General features: G+C 40.2%; 2 protein-coding genes across 5 annotated transcripts in view; one reads left to right on the forward strand and one right to left on the reverse strand.

Annotated features, from left to right (window-relative positions):
• LOC122980554 (adenosine receptor A1-like) overlaps positions 1 to 17,528 on the forward strand; it is a 719,840-nt gene that overhangs the window by 24,681 nt on the left and 677,631 nt on the right. The window lies entirely within an intron of this gene.
• On the reverse strand, positions 1,674 to 15,686 carry LOC122980546 (potassium voltage-gated channel subfamily A member 10). 4 transcript variants are annotated; one of them, XM_044348674.1, is made up of 5 exons: positions 15,409 to 15,686; positions 10,775 to 10,885; positions 10,291 to 10,366; positions 6,723 to 6,891; positions 1,674 to 5,435 (listed from the first exon to the last, which is right to left on the reverse strand). In XM_044348674.1, exon 5 carries the CDS (start codon positions 5,266 to 5,268, stop codon positions 3,577 to 3,579), a length of 1,692 nt encoding a protein of 563 aa, XP_044204609.1. In that variant the 5' UTR covers positions 5,269 to 5,435; positions 6,723 to 6,891; positions 10,291 to 10,366; positions 10,775 to 10,885; positions 15,409 to 15,686; the 3' UTR covers positions 1,674 to 3,576. The 4 variants fall into 4 exon arrangements, with proteins under 4 accessions (XP_044204609.1, XP_044204608.1, XP_044204610.1 ...); XM_044348673.1 differs by having other exon boundaries at positions 6,746 to 6,891; positions 10,291 to 10,885; XM_044348675.1 differs by lacking the exon at positions 6,723 to 6,891 and having other exon boundaries at positions 10,291 to 10,885.

The following is a 17,528-nucleotide window of genomic DNA, read 5'->3' on the forward strand; positions in this document are numbered from 1 at the left end:
AACTTGCAGAGTAAAAGGGAAGAACAGAGTCATGCAACGGTGATATTTTTAGATCCATTAAGGGTTGCAGCACAGACTGCTGTGTCACACTGATTGGACCATCTGCTGGTCTTTGAATGGATTTCTTTGGGTGAATCTTTATCAAAGGCGGGATGGATGTGATCTCTTCGTGGAACACCCGATGAATTATAAATGACAGCCTCACATTGTCTTTGACCTTGCGAGAGCCACCTGTCTGTTAAATGCTAAAATGCTATCAGGCCTCGTCTTCGGGATATCACTGTTCAATCAGTGATCAGCCGGGCAGAAGGGCAGCTCGCTGACCTGACTGTTAACTATTGACAAGACTGACAGATCTGTAAAAACAAAACCAGTGTGTCTCAACAGGAAATGACTTAACAGCTTCATCTTACTGAGGCAGCTCAGAAAATCTAAAATCACATGCATGACACATACAAAATGTGCACAGATCAGACTTACGTAATGTTTAAACTTATCAACCGAGTGTTTGTCCTTGATGTGACTTTATGGGACAGTAAAGCATCAAGTGAAACAGCCAGCTTCTAGCCTTGGAGGTCAAGATAGATAATCTTATAAAAGATTAATTTGGTCTGCATATTTAATTTGGTGCTTTTGCCTTAGAAGCTATCCCAGTCCAAGGCATTGTCGGGCACACAGCACTAGAACTTCTCCATCTAGTGAAGAGCTGAAAGATGTTTGTATTCCACAGTGTTGACTGATATCGCACACAACAAAACAAAAACTCCTCAATATTTTTCCGTCTGTTGCATTTTCACGCAATTTGATTATCCCTCCTGATCTTCCTACCTATTTTTAGCCAGGCTGTATCATTTTCTTCATTGGATAACAGGCTTATTACTGAACACACAGCAGAAACGTCTGCTCCTCCAGGCTGTCATCTCCACCATGACACCAGATATTTGGAAAAAAAAAAAAAAAAAAAAAAAAAAATGAACCCAGCCATTTTTTCATGTTGTGAAGTGACACGCTCTTATAGGCACTGGGATTGAGAGATATATAGAGAGACAGAGAGGGAGGGATGCCATCATGATATCAGTACTGAGAACCAGCAGCGAGAAGGCGTTAATAACAGCTAACATAAGGTGATAATGAGTATTCAGCCCTGAAGCCATACACTGACACTCACACCTCCATTCATCAGGATTACTGTTAAACACGGGAAAAAAAGTTTCAAAACTTTAAAGATCCCCTTCAGACATATTTTAAGACCTATAAAAGAACTCTGCACTGAATGATCATTTGTGTCTGATGTGGTTTTTCCACAAAAAATGTGCAATTACCTCATTAAAAATTCTTAAAATGACATCTACTCCTTCTCCCTCATTGAAAAATCCTGAATCTATGGATATGAAAATGTTTTTAGTTTCAAAGTTTTTAAGTCCTGGACAGAAGATGTCGCTTACTTCACTGAAAAGTCCATTCTTTCCACGTCACATGTGTGTAAGTTGCATACTGGACCACGATTGGCTTCCAGACTAGTGATGTCACAAATCCTGCAAATGTGAAAACAGCCCTCTAGTGTCAAACTCTGGACATACATCATTCTGCACAGTGAAGCTCAAACATCCAACTGAAGTAACAAAACGACAAACATATTTTTGTGCGTACTTTAAATTTGTGCAATGTAATGATGTCACAGATGCAGTTTATCCCAGGAATTCATCAGCAGGAAACTTCACTCAGTTAGGATACATGTTTAATGAAAGGCACTCTTTACAGAATAATTAAAACATAGCAAATTATGACACCATATACTGTACAATGCTGACACATACAGTAACAGTGCTCAAACCATAAGTGCTTCATAACATAGTAAAGTGCTGAGTACCCACGTGACTAACTGATGTCACCTTTGCATTTAATTGCATTTCGTTTTCATTAATTACAAGTATTGCTCTTTCCACGAGTGAAAAACACAACACGTTTGTTTCTGTTTTCCACCCATATATCATCGTTATTGCATATCGTAGGATTATTAGAAAGGCATTGATCGAGTTACAACTACACCCACTGCCATTTCTATACAAGCTGTATTTATATGTATAATAAACTCACATACAGTACATTCTCAAGATTGAAATGTGGCATGCATATACAGTATAGTACTGATTCATGTTTTCCTGGTGAGACACAAACGTGTACTTTCCGTCATTTGTTGTCATATTTGTTTAAAATCCAATTGGCTTTTCTCTATGACATGGAATACAACAATTATCACTATATGATTAAAATGCTATATTATATTTAGCTACAATAAATATGTCAAACTTTCAGTTACTGAGAGTAAGAGTTAAACCTCATTTCAGCAAACTAAGCCATGCAATAAAAATGACAGAACAAATGTAAATGGAGAAACGTTCAAATATAAGAGTGCAAAGTTGCTTTCGTCCTCTCTGTCTCCTCTTTTATCTCAGTCTGATCACAAATATATATATCTCATCTCACATTTCAATACACTCAAATAAATATGTTTTCCCTGCCAACAGCTGATGGTGAAAGCTCCAAAAGTGCTTAAGAGATATGTGGAAAAAAAACTTTCAGTGCAATGACATGATATGGTTTTTAAAGGGTAAATTCACATTATAATGTTAGAAGTTGATAGCATGTACAGCTAAATCAGCATAATCTGGTGCAAAATGCCATGTAATAAAAAAATAACAGGTGACTTTAATAACAGAATCTGTTGCATGCAACTACTGCATGTGCTATAATAAGTTATACAGTCAATATGAAGCAGTTTCATGGTTTGATTTATATTTTGCAGCCTATCTACAAGACTAATAGCGGACATGCAAAAGTGCCAACTATTCATCATACAGATATTGTTACGCTGCGTCTTTTGGAAGAAGTGCTGCAGGCTGAGCATTCACAACTATAGATTCGCTGATAAGACAATGTGTGCGCTGCGGTCCTCTTGCCTTACACTGGACACATTCGCCTGCCCTTGAAAGTCATGCCAAGTTCTATCTCGATTTGCTGAATATGACAAAGTGTAGACTAACATGGAACTGTGATGTAATATGAGCTCAGAGTGTACTTCCGGTTTAAATGCTACGATTATCAAACCCGGTATTGGTTTCTTTTTCTTCTGTGGGATAAAGTCACAGACTGCAAGGACAGTTGGGTCAAATTCACAACTTTCTTTGCCTTTCACTTCTATATTTACTCAAACTATCAGTATTTTCAAGGTGAGATGTTTGTCTTTGCTACAAAAGAGCCATTTTTCTTCAAATTGCACCGGATGGAAGATAATTTAATTATACCTTTCAGTTCTGTTCCTCAAAGTTAACTGACATAATGGTTGCTGAGTTGTGTTAATTGCACTTTGACACATTCACAAGTAGACAGACGACTCGTGTAAAGGCTGTCTCACCACACAGTGCCTCTTAATACTGTAGTAATGTGCACAAATGCTGCCATGTTTGGAGTACAAAATAGTGAGAAAGATATCACCCACTGCCTCTCACTCCAGGATATGTTTGATTTATCCGTACGTTTATTCATGCCCTTGATATAAATACTGTTGTTTTTCTATCAGTGCATGCCATTTTTCTCATTCTGCCAGGTACCGTTACTTTTGTTCAGCGAAGGTGTGCTTCCGTACTTGTTTGCAGCTGACATTTTCTGGGCAGCCTCTGCAGCTGCATCCATCACCTGTTTCTCCTCCTGCTCAGTCTCACGGTGGTAAAAATAGTTAAAGTTGGAGACGATGACAGGGACAGGCAAGGCAATGGTCAGGACACCAGCAATGGCACAGAGGGTGCCGACCATTTTGCCTCCCATTGTGATGGGGCACATGTCTCCGTATCCCACAGTGGTCATCGTCACCACAGCCCACCAGAAGCCGTCAGGGATGCTAACAAACTGTGTCTGGGGCTCATCCACTTCTGCAAAGTAGATGGCACTTGAGAATAGGATGACTCCTATGAAAAGGAAGAAGATGAGCAACCCAAGTTCCCGCATACTGGCTTTCAAGGTCTGCCCCAAGATCTGAAGCCCTTTCGAGTGTCGAGAGAGCTTGAAAATTCGGAAAACTCTCACGAGTCGGATGATCCTTAGGATTGCCAGGGACATGTTCTGACCAGAGTTCACATCATCATCAGGGGTCGTAGCCAGCTCTGTTCCCAGGGTTACAAAGTAGGGAATTATAGAGACTATGTCAATGATATTCATGATGTTATTGAAGAAGTCACTTTTGCTGGGGCAGACCACAAAACGGACACCGACTTCAAAGCAGAACCAAATGATGCAAATAGTCTCCACAATGAAAAACGGGTCTGTGATATACGCCATCAAGTCTTTTGCGGCAGGATGAGGGGCAGAACCGTCTTGGGTCCCGTTGATAATTTGGGTTACGCCTGGGACAAAGTCATTGTCCTCCCTGAACTCTGGCAGAGTCTCTAGGCAGAAGATGAAGATGGAAATGACGATGACAAACACAGAAACCAAAGCTACAGATTTGGCTGCACTGGAGCTCTCTGGGTACTCAAACAGGAGCCAGAATTGTCGTTGGAGTTCGTTGGTGGGCAAAAGAACCTCTGGCTCTTTGATAAACCCTTCATCTTCACGGAACTGCTCCATTGCTTCATGACCCAACTCATAGAAAACAATTTCATTTGCAAAAACATCTAAGGGAACATTGGCCGGTCTGCGGATTCTCCCCCCTGACTGATAGTAGTACAGAATACCATCAAAGGATGGTCGGTTTCTGTCAAAAAAGTACTCGTTTCTCATTGGGTCAAAGTAGCTTATCCTCTTCATGGGGTCACCGAGCAGCGTCTCGGGGAACCTATTCAGGGTGCTGAGCTGGGTCTCGAACATCAGGCCTGAAATGTTGATGACAACCTTCTCATCTTTTTCTTCCATGCATTGCTTTTCAAACAAATCTTCATTCTCATAGCAATCCTTCACCATCTTACTGAAGACGCTGTCAGTGGGAGACTCACTGTTGATCAGGAGCTTCAGATTAGAGATCAAACTGCCGCTGCTGGAATTCGCTTTGGTGGTCAGAGTTGGGGGAGTGGAGGGTGACAACCCCTCTTGACCAGAATGATGCCTACGTCGTCCTCTGTGAGGCGACTGATGAGGAGACGTCAGACGGCGAGTTAAAAGATTCTGATCCGGGGCTTCTGAGGGGGGTGAGGTCGGGTACCCAGAGTCATTCGGGTCACCCAGGTTGATACCGACATCATCCATGTTCTCAAAATTAACCAGAGGCACCTCCATCACCGTCCTTGTTGCTATCCACAGCCTTGTCTATCAGCCTGGTTTGGCTGCAGGAGACAGAGGGGACACCACAACCAGTGCCACGCTGAATCCTGCCAGGGTCTCCCTCCTCCTGGTTATCATTCAGGCAGCTGTATGCTACTTTTTGATTCAGTCATCTGTGTAATCTGTAAAAGAGGGAGTAAAAAAAAAAAAAAAGCAAAGTTGTGTTATCTTTTGTTAAATGGTGCAATATAGTTCTGTTGGTAAAGAGATTTTTCTGTCAGCTCCTGTTTGCATCAGCAGAGAACCTGCCATCTTATACTGTGCCTGTACTGTTATTTTTTCCCCCCTCAGTTCTCTCTCCTGACCTAAACGAAAGCACAAACTCAGCAGGTTCGGCTGTCAAAGTGCTTACACGAGGTATGGATAGTATTATTGCTGATCATTTGCTAGAAAAGCTGAACATGTTTCAGTTCCTTGTGGAAAATCTCTGAACCTTCGTTTACGACTGAAAGCAGAAACTCATCAAAACTGAAACGCATTTTCCTCTTCTTAATATTTAAACGTTTCAACAAACATCAGTCTCTAACTACAGACTCCAGTCTATCAGCATCACGTTTACTTTATCTCTAAATAGCCATTCATCATTCCGTTTGTCTGGTTCGGAAAGGTAACCAAATCCTAACACACACTTTTAAGCTGCAACCTCTGTGTCCACTTGACACCGAGGGCCCTTCGCACTCAGGGAGACTCATCTGGCTCTATTTCCACTTGCATTGTAGTAGCTAAAGTAACAGTCCAGGATATAGAATTGAATCTTCTTATGTAAGGACATCGTGATAGGGCCTGTGCAAAAAATAAGTGTATTGATTGCATCGTGTCTGCAAAGAGGGGTTACTAAGTCCAAGAGAAAGGACAGATGCAGATGCAGATGCATAGAACTGAAAAGTGCGATTAAGTATACATCCTTGCATCTTAGGCACTTTTAATTGCTTCTGAAAGCCAATTCTTTTTATTTAAGAATGGCTTTTTGCTGCTTAAATCTTAAATCTGAATGAACTTTTCACACTGAGCTGACATTGAAAGCCACAACATAAACAGCGACATCATTACCCTAATCAGATCGTAACCTCAAAGCACTTACAAACACATGCCGATAAACGGTGAATTAAAAAAGTTTAAATCCAGCTGTGTGCAGATGTCCGCACCACTTACCCGAGTCCTTGGTTCTATAGAAGTGGTCGTGCCCTCTCTATCCTGCCTGGCAGCTCCGCTCTGCTCCCCCTTCCTCCCTTCACCCTCTCCCTCATCCAGACTCACAATCAAGAGTGTCTCTAGCTCTATTAAAGCTCCCATTGGGTAATTTAACACCCTATACGAAACCAGAGATGCCAGAGGTACCCACACACACACTCACAAACATACACATGCGCGCACACAAACAGACAAACACACACGCGCAAACAACTCACTGTATTTTGAATGTGGGGGTCACCTGGCTTTGTTCTCCCTGTTCCCTCCTCCGTCAGTGGGATAAGTGAGGACGTCTAGGTAGCTCTCTGATAGGAGATTTACTCTGCAGGAGCCAATCGCTGTTTGACGTGGCGAAGGGAGAGTGGGACCCATTCTTTCCCCCCTTTCCTGCAGAGTAAGCATCCACATGCAGGATCATCCAATCCACCCTAACCTTGGGGATTACTGTATTCTTCACCCGTTACAGTACTTGTCATAGCTCTCAATACCTGCAGCAGCACACATCTGCTCAGGGGTTTCAGCTTTCTCTTGTTTACGTCCTTAGTGATAAATGCTGTCATTTCATGTCATATCAGTATTCTATGAAATCATATTGATTTTTAACTGTCATAGATGTTTTCCAAATGTTTCCTGAAATCTCCTGCCAACCTTTCAAGAATTAGGCAGTACATTACAATCAATTTTATTGATACAGTAAATACTTGAATTTTTCACAGGGGTAATTTATATTGGGCACATTTCCCCTTGAGGTGTTCGGTATAGATTTGTGAGAGGTTTTATTAGGTTGAGAAAGAGTAAAAACAGTCCTTTTCCAAGAAAATCCTGTATATGGGTTTGTTTTTTTCATTTCTGTAGTCCCTGCCAGCTCAAGCACCTTTGTGCCAGCAGTAGAGGGTTTGTCAGATTTATAAAGTAGCTTTATGGCTTTGAAGAAACGTGACAAACTTAATTAAAAGGTAAAAATTCCTATTAAAGAAAGGCAACAGTTCCTTTATTTAGCGCTGCTGATTTCTCTCGGGGAGCAAGAACTTTAATCAAAGTTAATCTTGTACTTTTTCAGAAGGGCGGCCAATTTGGCAACATAGGTTGAATATTGTGTTACCTAGAGAACCAGTTAACTGCAGTCAGAAATCATTCCCTCATCTCACTCTCGTTGTGCTGCAGCCAGGAGCTGGCTGTCTGCTGGTCCCCTGTAACATTGCAGCGTGAGCAGCACCACTGCAGGCTCGGGCACACGGCTTCAAGGTCATAGGAAACTGTTTCAAGACTTTACAAGCTGACGGTTTGCTATACATCATCGGACACAGTCAGCTATAGGAATCCTCATGATGTGTGCTCATGGGAACATTACGCACATGTACATCTATAAATATGAACCCGTACACATACAGTACACAGTATAAGGACGCAGGGACGAGCATGGGCACACACACAAACATCACTCAGCTGACTCAACATCCTCGATATACAGGGATCTTTCTCTTGTGTGATCCTGCAATGTCCTGCACGTGTCATTGAGAACGCAGTAAGCTGAGGCATGACCTGCCACTTAAACACTTCATAATAGAATTTGCTACAGGCAAAGAGAGACAGGAAGATGGACAGCGAGGGGGCGACCATAGACCGGACTGAGAGGGTAAATAATCGATTCATTCCCCCAGCAAAACGATTTGTGTCAGTAAAAGTGAGAAAGGGGGGGTAAACGGGTGAGATATGAGCTTCATGAGATGGACTGCAGCCACTGCAGTGTCACTCGCCTCAGGAGTCCTGACAGGGTACCAGAGGGATAACGCCCCTCCCTCTGTCCTTCCACGCAGTACTTGATCTATCATCCATCCCTCCTCCCTTCCCTTGATGACACTGTCACCTTACCCGTTAACAGACTGTGTTGACAAAGCAATTTCTCCATCAGCATACTTGTGTGTGAACTATACTGACGCTGCACAGGTATAAACACCTACCGCACCTTTATAGAGCTTGACTTTGAGCCACGGATGCCTGATAGGAATAGTAACTGTTTTTGAGAAAACAAAAATGTGTGTATTGCCGTATTGCTCTTATTTTGATGTTTCTTTTCCTCCAGATGTGTTCCAGAAATAAATTAAATGAATGCACATGGATATTAATTTTAAACCATGATGTCTGTAGATGCCAGCTGGGTTGGATATGACAAAGTAACAAAAGCTGTGGGCTACTCATCTGGTGCACATGATCTAAGTAATTCTATCTGAAAAGCTAATATGCTCATCCATTAAGGGTGACAGGATTTCAAAGTGCATGTCAGGTAGCAAGGATTATGTATTCCAGCCTAGTAATCTTATAGCAGTTGTAAAAGCAGCTGGTTATTCTAGTCTAGTAATCCTAGATATTGCAGCAGAGGTTCTTCTCATTGCAAATAACCTACAAGGTTGGGTCAGGAGCACATCTACAAGGGCATCGACAGCTACAGTATATCAGCCTCCAAACAGCTCAAAATGTAGTGTTAGCTAAGATAAAGTGGCATCCAAAACCTCACAGAGTGCCACAAGTGCATATAGATTTAGTGTCAGTGGCCTTAAGTAAGATGAGTTTCTCAGTCTCAGGTTTGAGACCCCCTTGTGGGTTCATTTCATATGTAGTCAGGGTCACATCTTAACGTTCTGGAAATAGGCCACTATAAACAGCCTTATTGCAAAAAAGTGTGTCACGTATTACAAATCCTTAAAAGACATGTTAACAATCCCCTCCAGGCATGTTTTATGACACGAATACTCAGTTTTAAATAATAATTGCATCTAACACCGTTTCCCCCATAAAAAAGTTAAATTAACAATTTAAAATTCCTTAAAATTACTCCTTCTCCCTCATTGAAAAGGGCTGGTTGCAAATTTGCTATATGTCCTCTACTTCTATTCTCAGTGCATGTGCACTGGACATTTCAAGTTGCATATTCGACCACCACTGGCTTCCACGCTAGTTGTGATGTAACAAAATTATCTTGTATATACATACATGTGTTAAACTCAGATTAAGGTGTGCACTGAGAAACAATCCCCCTTCAGCAGATGAATATGAAAACAGCCTTCTAGTGTTGAAGTCATACATATATCATTCTGCATAATGACGATCAAACGTCCAAGTGAATTGACAATAAGCGAATCATATTTTTGACTTGATGGGGACATTTTTGATGGAATAATAGCTATCGAAGTAATTTTTCTGTCCTCCGTGGGTGAACACTTCCCTTTTGTTTGGACTGAGGATTTGGTCTAGCTGATAGCTGATAGAGACGCCTGTGCTGACTGTGAGGGCTGCTACTTCACTAAGGAGATTATGCAACACAGGAGATGAGCCCGGAGAATCACCCTCATAGATGAACAGTGTGGACTAAATACTACAGACTTAATTGAAATGTCTGGATTGTTTCCAGCACCACTAATCAAAAGACAAGTGCTAATCTTGGATGACTCTTTGGACCTTTCACGGTAGGGGAGGAGGCGAGTGTTCACAGCAAACCAATCACAGTCAGCCACAACATTTAACACAGCAATCCTCAGTGGTTTAAACTCACTGATTAAATTACACTTTCTGACCAAGTTATATTTATTTCTCTGCCCTTCTACTGCTGTTAGAGCCCAAAACACTACTTTAGTATCAACTGATAAATGCTATAAATGTATAACCCTCTGTTGATTCCTTCAAAGAAACACACACACAGAAAACGCACAGTGGGGGAGAAATATCTTCCAACAACAACAAAAACAACAACACAGGGGAGGCTGAATGCCATACATCAACATGGCTCACCGTTGGACAGGGAGGTTCCATAGCTGCGGGCGCTCCAAGCTCATCCAAAGCCTCCTGAGTTACACAGAGCCTCCTCCTCATGTCCCCATATGGCCCGTTGTAGTGTACAAAACATTATGATGAGGAGAAATTAGCTGTGAGATTCATGCAAGTGAAACATGGCTGCATTTCTAAATATTTATCTATGATGATAAGACAAAAAAAAAAAAAAAGACATAAAAACATCAGCATTGTAACTCTAAAGACGTAAACTATGACTGCTAGCAATGAAAACCACTATCACCATGACTACACAAAAAATAACAGTAATCAAAATAATCATCAGCAGCACTTTGTTAGTTTTATTAATTTAATTTAACAGTATCTGTTTAAAAACAACAGTATTTTTTAAATTTGTCTTCTTTAACTTTCAGCATTGTATTACTTAGCCTAATAACACTGTATTGTACTAGTCATTAAATTAAAAACATTAAATTGTATTTACCTTGTTATCCAGCGGTGAAAGAAGCTTGTCTAAACTCACTCACGCATCCTCTTAGATTAAATATCCGGCCAGACACTGGCACTGAGTCTTAAGGAGCGGCTGTAAATCTCTCTAAAGCGTGATGTTTTGACAGAAGGCAGGGCAGTTACAGTTAAATACTCCATAAACAAGACAGATGTTTCCAACAACAACACAGTTTGGAACGATTTGGTTACACGCAAATAAACAAATTCTCTTAATTCTCCCTGTCTGCATTGTGGGGTTTTTTTTTGTTTTTTTGTTGTTGCACCTATTCTTAGGACGTATCAAATAGTGCAGCAACATACAGTAGAGCCTCGACACAATAGATGTCACGTGAAACCTGTAAATTCTTTTGTTATTTCTGAATAGAAGCCTGTTCCTTTCACCTGTCTGTTTGTCCCCCTGTCAGTGTAACGTGCCAGAAACTTAAGTTAACTTCTGTTTGTGCAGCATGGGGCTCATTTTTCTCATCGCTAGTGAAGTCCTGAACCTGTCCGTCTGCCTGCCAGGTGCTCTTGTTTGACTCTCGATCATATTTCACTCTCATGCGTAGGATTCACTGGTCACATGCCAGTTTTTCACTGTGTGTTCACCTCTCTGCCCTTTCTATTGTTCATTTACTCTTTGTTGAAAGTTAGTGGAGGTTGATAGATTGAATACATCATTTTTTAAACAGTAAAAGTTTCCTAGACTTGCATCCTTTTCAGTGTGGAGCAGATCATCACATTGATGCAGTTTGTTTAGTCCACCATGACATGTATATTACTGGCTAGCACAAAATTATGAAGTTTTGAGTGCTAATATAAGTATGATTCATAACATATCATATATCAGGACAGTTCAGGTCAATAACAACTTCATCATCTAGAAATAAGCTGAGAAACCCAGTTGAAAGTGCTGATGTGGGACTTTCACACAGTATCTCATTTATGTCTGTGAATAATTCATATTTTCAGTGATTTAAGTGTCATTCAAAGAAAACCAAGTTGGGATAAAATCACTTTACATGTAAATAGACTGTATTATAAATGCATTTCTTACATTTGTTTGCTGCATTCGCGTGTACGAATAGTGAAACAATATTTTGTACAAGTTCTTTACGTGTCTTGCCAAAATCAGCGTCTACATTACTCTTGATAATCCACAAAACAAATGGAGCTACTTTACATCAAAAAACAGTCAGACATCTGTGAATTATTAGGACAGAGAAAAATGTTTCTATTACACAACATTATTTTATTTTATTTTTTTACTTTTACTTGACTTTTAGCGTTTCTCTTGTGAAATACTGACTGAATAATTCAACTCTTCAGGCTGCTAAAAATCGTTCTTATTATTTTCAAAAGGTAGTTGCACAACACCTCCAATTCTTTGTGCAATCAAAGGATGAAATTAAAATGTGCAAGGCAGGATTATCATTAGGTAAACACAGTCCAGGAATAACTGATTATATTTGTGGTTGATGATATTGCCAGGCCAATATCCAATATTTGTTCAAATATGAACATAGTAAACTACTAATCATTTTATCCCTAATAAAGATAATTAACATTCAGTGTATAAATTCTACATAATGCAGTCTCTTGTCATTTGAGGCCAATATCCTTATCACAGGATTGCAGCTTTAAAAACCCACACAATACCCATCGTGGAATTCCCTGCTGCTAATATACTCTCCTGGAACACCATTTCTTGCCGGCTTATAAAATATTTCTGCACCAAAGCCATGTGCTGACTCCTCGTGAGGTCTCTGGTTCCCTTGTTCAGCCTCCATGTATTTAGTACGTGCAGGAATCAGATACCCCGTGCGTCTGTGTCTCAAAGGTGCTGAAAAGCCCTGATCACTGCCATGTTACTGGGGACAGACGGACAGGTATTCACCTCTAAACACTGGGTGTCTTCTAGTCGGCCATTGTTGCTGCTGTGTGGCTGCATGGTTTGCTGCTACGGGAGAATAGACAGGCTATAAATCTTTAACATCCCAGAAGTGATAGTAGCAATATTTTCACACTTTAGTATGGTTCCAATAAAAAACAAATGGGCTAATGGTGTTTTATTGATAAACTCACTGTGTTCACAGCTGCCTCTGTTCCTGTATAAATCACAGAACAACATGTATCCTCTATATTCTGTGTTTGAAATATTATTTCATCCCACTGTGTGTAAAGTCTGTAGAGGTATGAATAGCATACATGATATAACATGATTTCTTTAAGGCACTTTTCACCTCCGAGAGGTTTCTACTGGATCACTCTCTTTGATCATACATGAATAATATATAAAGGCGAGCTGCTAAACCGCCCTCACTGTCTCTCCTCCTGCACCTGATATGAATGTTCCACCCAGGAACCCCATTATGTCAGCCGGCAACTAGCTCCCGTTTCACATATGATCATATACACATTCACTTTTTACTGTTTTATTTTTGGGTCAGCTAGTACAGTGAATGCATTACAGTTAAAAGGATAATTCTGGTTTATTATCCCAACTTGGGACTTATTTTTATCAGTTGGTTATGGTCAAGGTAACCGCAACTGTCCAGGCCCCCAAAAGCCTCAAGTTCACCTTTTGTTAGCTGGATTTGGTAATTTGATTGCATTTTGACCACTACAATATTCACAAATGCAACGTTTGAATACTGTTAAAATTCAATCTATTGTTTTCCCGATCTCAGTGCCTTGACAGATATAATTAGTGGTTAGATTTAGGCAACAAAAATACTTTGATTCAGGTTTGAAAGATTGTGGTTTTGCTTATATGTTAATCGACATGTTTGCTTCAAGTCACTGCAGGCTTAATTGTGTATTAAACTCAAACCATGATCTTTCCCTGCCCTTAATCAAGTGCTTGCAGTGCCTAAACATAACCATAAAAAGTTTAATATTGCTGTACATAGTTACTACCGGCAGATATTGTAATACAATACTGATAAAAATGAAACACGTTGTCACTGAACATTTTACTCAAACATTCGGTATCAGACTTTTGTGACCTGCCAGATACATTAATTAACAACATTTTCTCATTATGTTGATAGTAAATGTAATTTGAGTGGCATTACGTCTCCTTCTAAATGTATGTGCCCCTGCCTTTTTTTTTTTTTTTTTTTTTTGCCATTTTCCCCATTAAAAGATTTTGGGGGTGGGTTGGTTTCCTTATTTGAATTGAGGGTCTAAGGATAGAGGATGTTGTATTGCTGTACAGATTGTAAAGCCCCCTGTGGCAAATTTGTGAATTGTGATATTGAGCTATATGAATAAAAATGGACTTGACTATTTGCTTTTGCAATTTAGTAGCATACAAACTTAATTTCTAGGAGATGTGATTGTGCATTTTCAGGTAATTATGTGGCTATATTTTGCAGAGGGGCCCTGTATCAAAATCTAGATTTAAATAGCTTATACAATAGTTTATATTGTGTTCATACTGTGTTCAATAACTTTACCACAAACTAATACAAAGTGTTACTCCAGTATATTAGTTCTGGTAGCAATGCAGTTATGAGAATTTTAGCAAAAGGGTGTATACATGTTGCACATATGGAGGTGGGGGGACAGTAGCGGCCCAAATTTTACCCCAGGGACCCCTAACAGGTTTTTCCAGCCATGGTTATAATAACAATATAACATAACATTGTAAGGAATTGCTGAGATCTGGGAACATACCGACATCACCACAACAAAATCAGATGAAGCAAGAAACCATTAGACAGCTTGTAGGCTTGTAAACAAACCAACAATTTAGCCAAAAATATCTAAAACCACTTTTTTTGGAGATAGGTTAACCTGATGGCTTGTTTAAAACCTGCATCATTGTCTGACTGATCGTGTTTCTTGTCCAGTCTGACTTCTTTTTAGCTACATTCCTAGATCCATGCAATTAACATGCAAGTACAATGTCATTATTACCAACAAGAATGATGGACAAAACTACAAAAACAAGGCCCAAATTGTAATAAACCAGACTTTTCCTTTAAGGTATACGTCTTTATAGGTCTAACACAAGTAGTCTTCCGTCTTTGTAGCGTACTTGGGGAAAGGAACACAAGCGTCGTCATCCTCTAAGTGATGACGACGCTTGTGTTCGAGGCAAGAGGACATCTCTTCATCAAGAGATCATTGCATACATAATGAATAAGCTCCGTGAATGCAGTGGGACAATTCATCATAACCCCCCCCCCCACACACACACACACGGAGACGCTGCCTTCCTTCTGCTGCTGAGCTGATTCTCTGTTTGTCACTCGAAATTGGACTGCTTATCAAGCACATTTGAATGTCCTTGTTTCATCAAGATTCAATTTTCTCTAGATGATTCCTCTCTGTTCTAATCGTCATGATAAGACGGTCTTTCATATCTGCCGTGATAAGAGCACCAATGTTTCCAGTAAGAGAACATGCATTTCTGACTTTTTTTTTGTTGCAGAAATAAACATTAATGAGGTTTGAGTTGGAGGGAGGTTAAAAAGAGCTGTTGGTCTAAACAAAATGCAATGCAGTAGAGGCATTACAGATTTCCCGTTACTGCTCTGTGCACAATCTCAGGGTTGGAAGTGGGATGTAAAAGGGGGGAAGAGGCCTTGGGACTGAGATGTTGATAAAATATTAACTCACACAGGATATTTAAAGCCTCTGACATTCTTTCCCTGGTTGGCATGTTGGAAATGGCCTCCACAAGATGTAGTCAGCAGCAGGGATGCAGTTTTCACCTTAAGTCAAGTGATCAAGATAAGAGAAATGACCTAAATCAAAGATTTACTGGCCTGGTTTTGACTTATTATAACACACAGTTTGGGTGACAAAGTCAAAGTTTGCACAGTTTGAAGAATAAAGTGATTTTAACCCGCATGTATCTCTACAACATCATGTTGGAAACTGTCATTGTAAATACAAACATTGGAGAGGTGACAGCTGTAAAGTGTTTTCTGAAATGCTCGCTTCTTGAATGTTTGTTGAATGTTTAATGTTCATGTTGTGTGGTGTTTATATGCCATATTTTGAGATGTTGCATTCTTAGCCAGAGCTTACTGACCATCCTGCATATTCACAAGGTAAATAACATGAAAATGTTTCTAAGATAATTCATTTTCAAAATGAGACTTTTGGTATCGCTTTCAAATAGTAGTAAGTAAATCATGGCTCAATGGTTAGCAAATAATTAATAATTGTTTACAGAGCAGTTAAGCCATCAAAATAGGCACCTTATGGTTGTGAAAAATCCCTGTGTGGTGTTCATTATTTATGCTTGGTAGTAATGCAGTTATAAATGTTGTTAACGTGTAAATGTGAAATACGTCAGGTTGTGGTTTTAAGGGGATTATGTGCCAAACTAGTAGAAGTCTTGTTGTCACCGTGACGCTGTTACGCAACAAGCAGAGACTTCAGCAAGCTAGCCGTTCAATAAAATAAACTATAAAACTGTTCCTTAGATAAGTTGGTAATAAATGGACTTTGGTACAGTCTACGGTCCAGATACACTTAACGTTTTTTCCAGATGGTAAGCTGTCTACCTACAGTGCCAGTTGTATGGTACTGTATGTTAGTAAAGCATCTACCTAATGAAGTAAAGAATTATTTAAAAAAGAAAAATCAAGGGGCTAAACACTAGCAAAAGGGATTTTTCACAACCTGCAACCCAAAAGTTACTCTCAGTGGCTTATAACTGATGTATAAAGCATTAGTAAATGTGTTATTAACCATGAAATAGGCTAAGCCAATTTACAAACTCTTTATATGGTGACTTATTAGAAAGGGATATCAGACTTTTTAACAGCAGCCTGCTCCATATTCACACATTTCCAACATACTCACCTCACAGCGTTTTTTGTTGTTCTGCTGTGTTGTTTTTCCTTTCATTCATAAATCTTGCCACTCTTCAGACTAACCCTCTAACCTTGAGGCACAAAACAGCTCAGGGCTCCTAAACATGAACTCGCTTCCTTTGGATTCCATATGTCGTCTCCTCAGATGACACAGGATTGTCAAGCGGCTTCCATTACACAGATTAAACCCCACAAGGATGACGCTCAGTGTTTACCAGCCCCTCCATATCTCAGGTCAGAGGGCCGCTGTGCACTGTACAAACACCACATTGACACCTGGTAGTGAAGCTTATTGAGTCCTGCAGTCTGATAATCACTGTTTTCTCTGTGACCTCTCCCCCATTTGTTTATTCAGCCCACTTTGTTATTATGTAAAAGAGGATTTCCATACTGGTCGGCTCTTTCATATTACTTCATGTCTCCTGGTTTTGTGTGTGCTTATGAGCCCCAGAGCATCTGTCCGTTGGTTGTGCCGTGTGCTCTGACAGGTTCACCGTCCCCTGTGAGATGGGATGCATGGTTGGCTGACCTTAACCCGGCCCATTTGTCACCCCCAGGGGGGGGTTGAGGAGAATCTGTGTGTGCTCTCGTACCCACTCAATGGGACCATCACACAATATGAGAGTATTGATCTTCCATATAACTCTGGAGGGAGCAGGGGGTGGACACATGTGTCCTATTGTGTCTGGAAACTGTTACTTATCTCACCACTAGAAGAGGAAGAATTGGACTAAACAATGAAAACCTGCAGAGGATTAATGCTGAATATCTCCACACTGTTTTTATTTCAAGAAAAAATAAGCTTTCTTAGTCTGACTCAGTGTCAATAAAGAGACTGAGGCACAAGCTTTGTGTCATTTCTGCAACAACACCCCTAGAGGGCAGTGATGCTTTCTTCTTCTTTTTTCCTCG

Source organism: Thunnus albacares, chromosome 4 (assembly GCF_914725855.1).
Source record: "Thunnus albacares chromosome 4, fThuAlb1.1, whole genome shotgun sequence".
In the NCBI taxonomy this organism is placed as follows: domain Eukaryota; kingdom Metazoa; phylum Chordata; class Actinopteri; order Scombriformes; family Scombridae; genus Thunnus; species Thunnus albacares.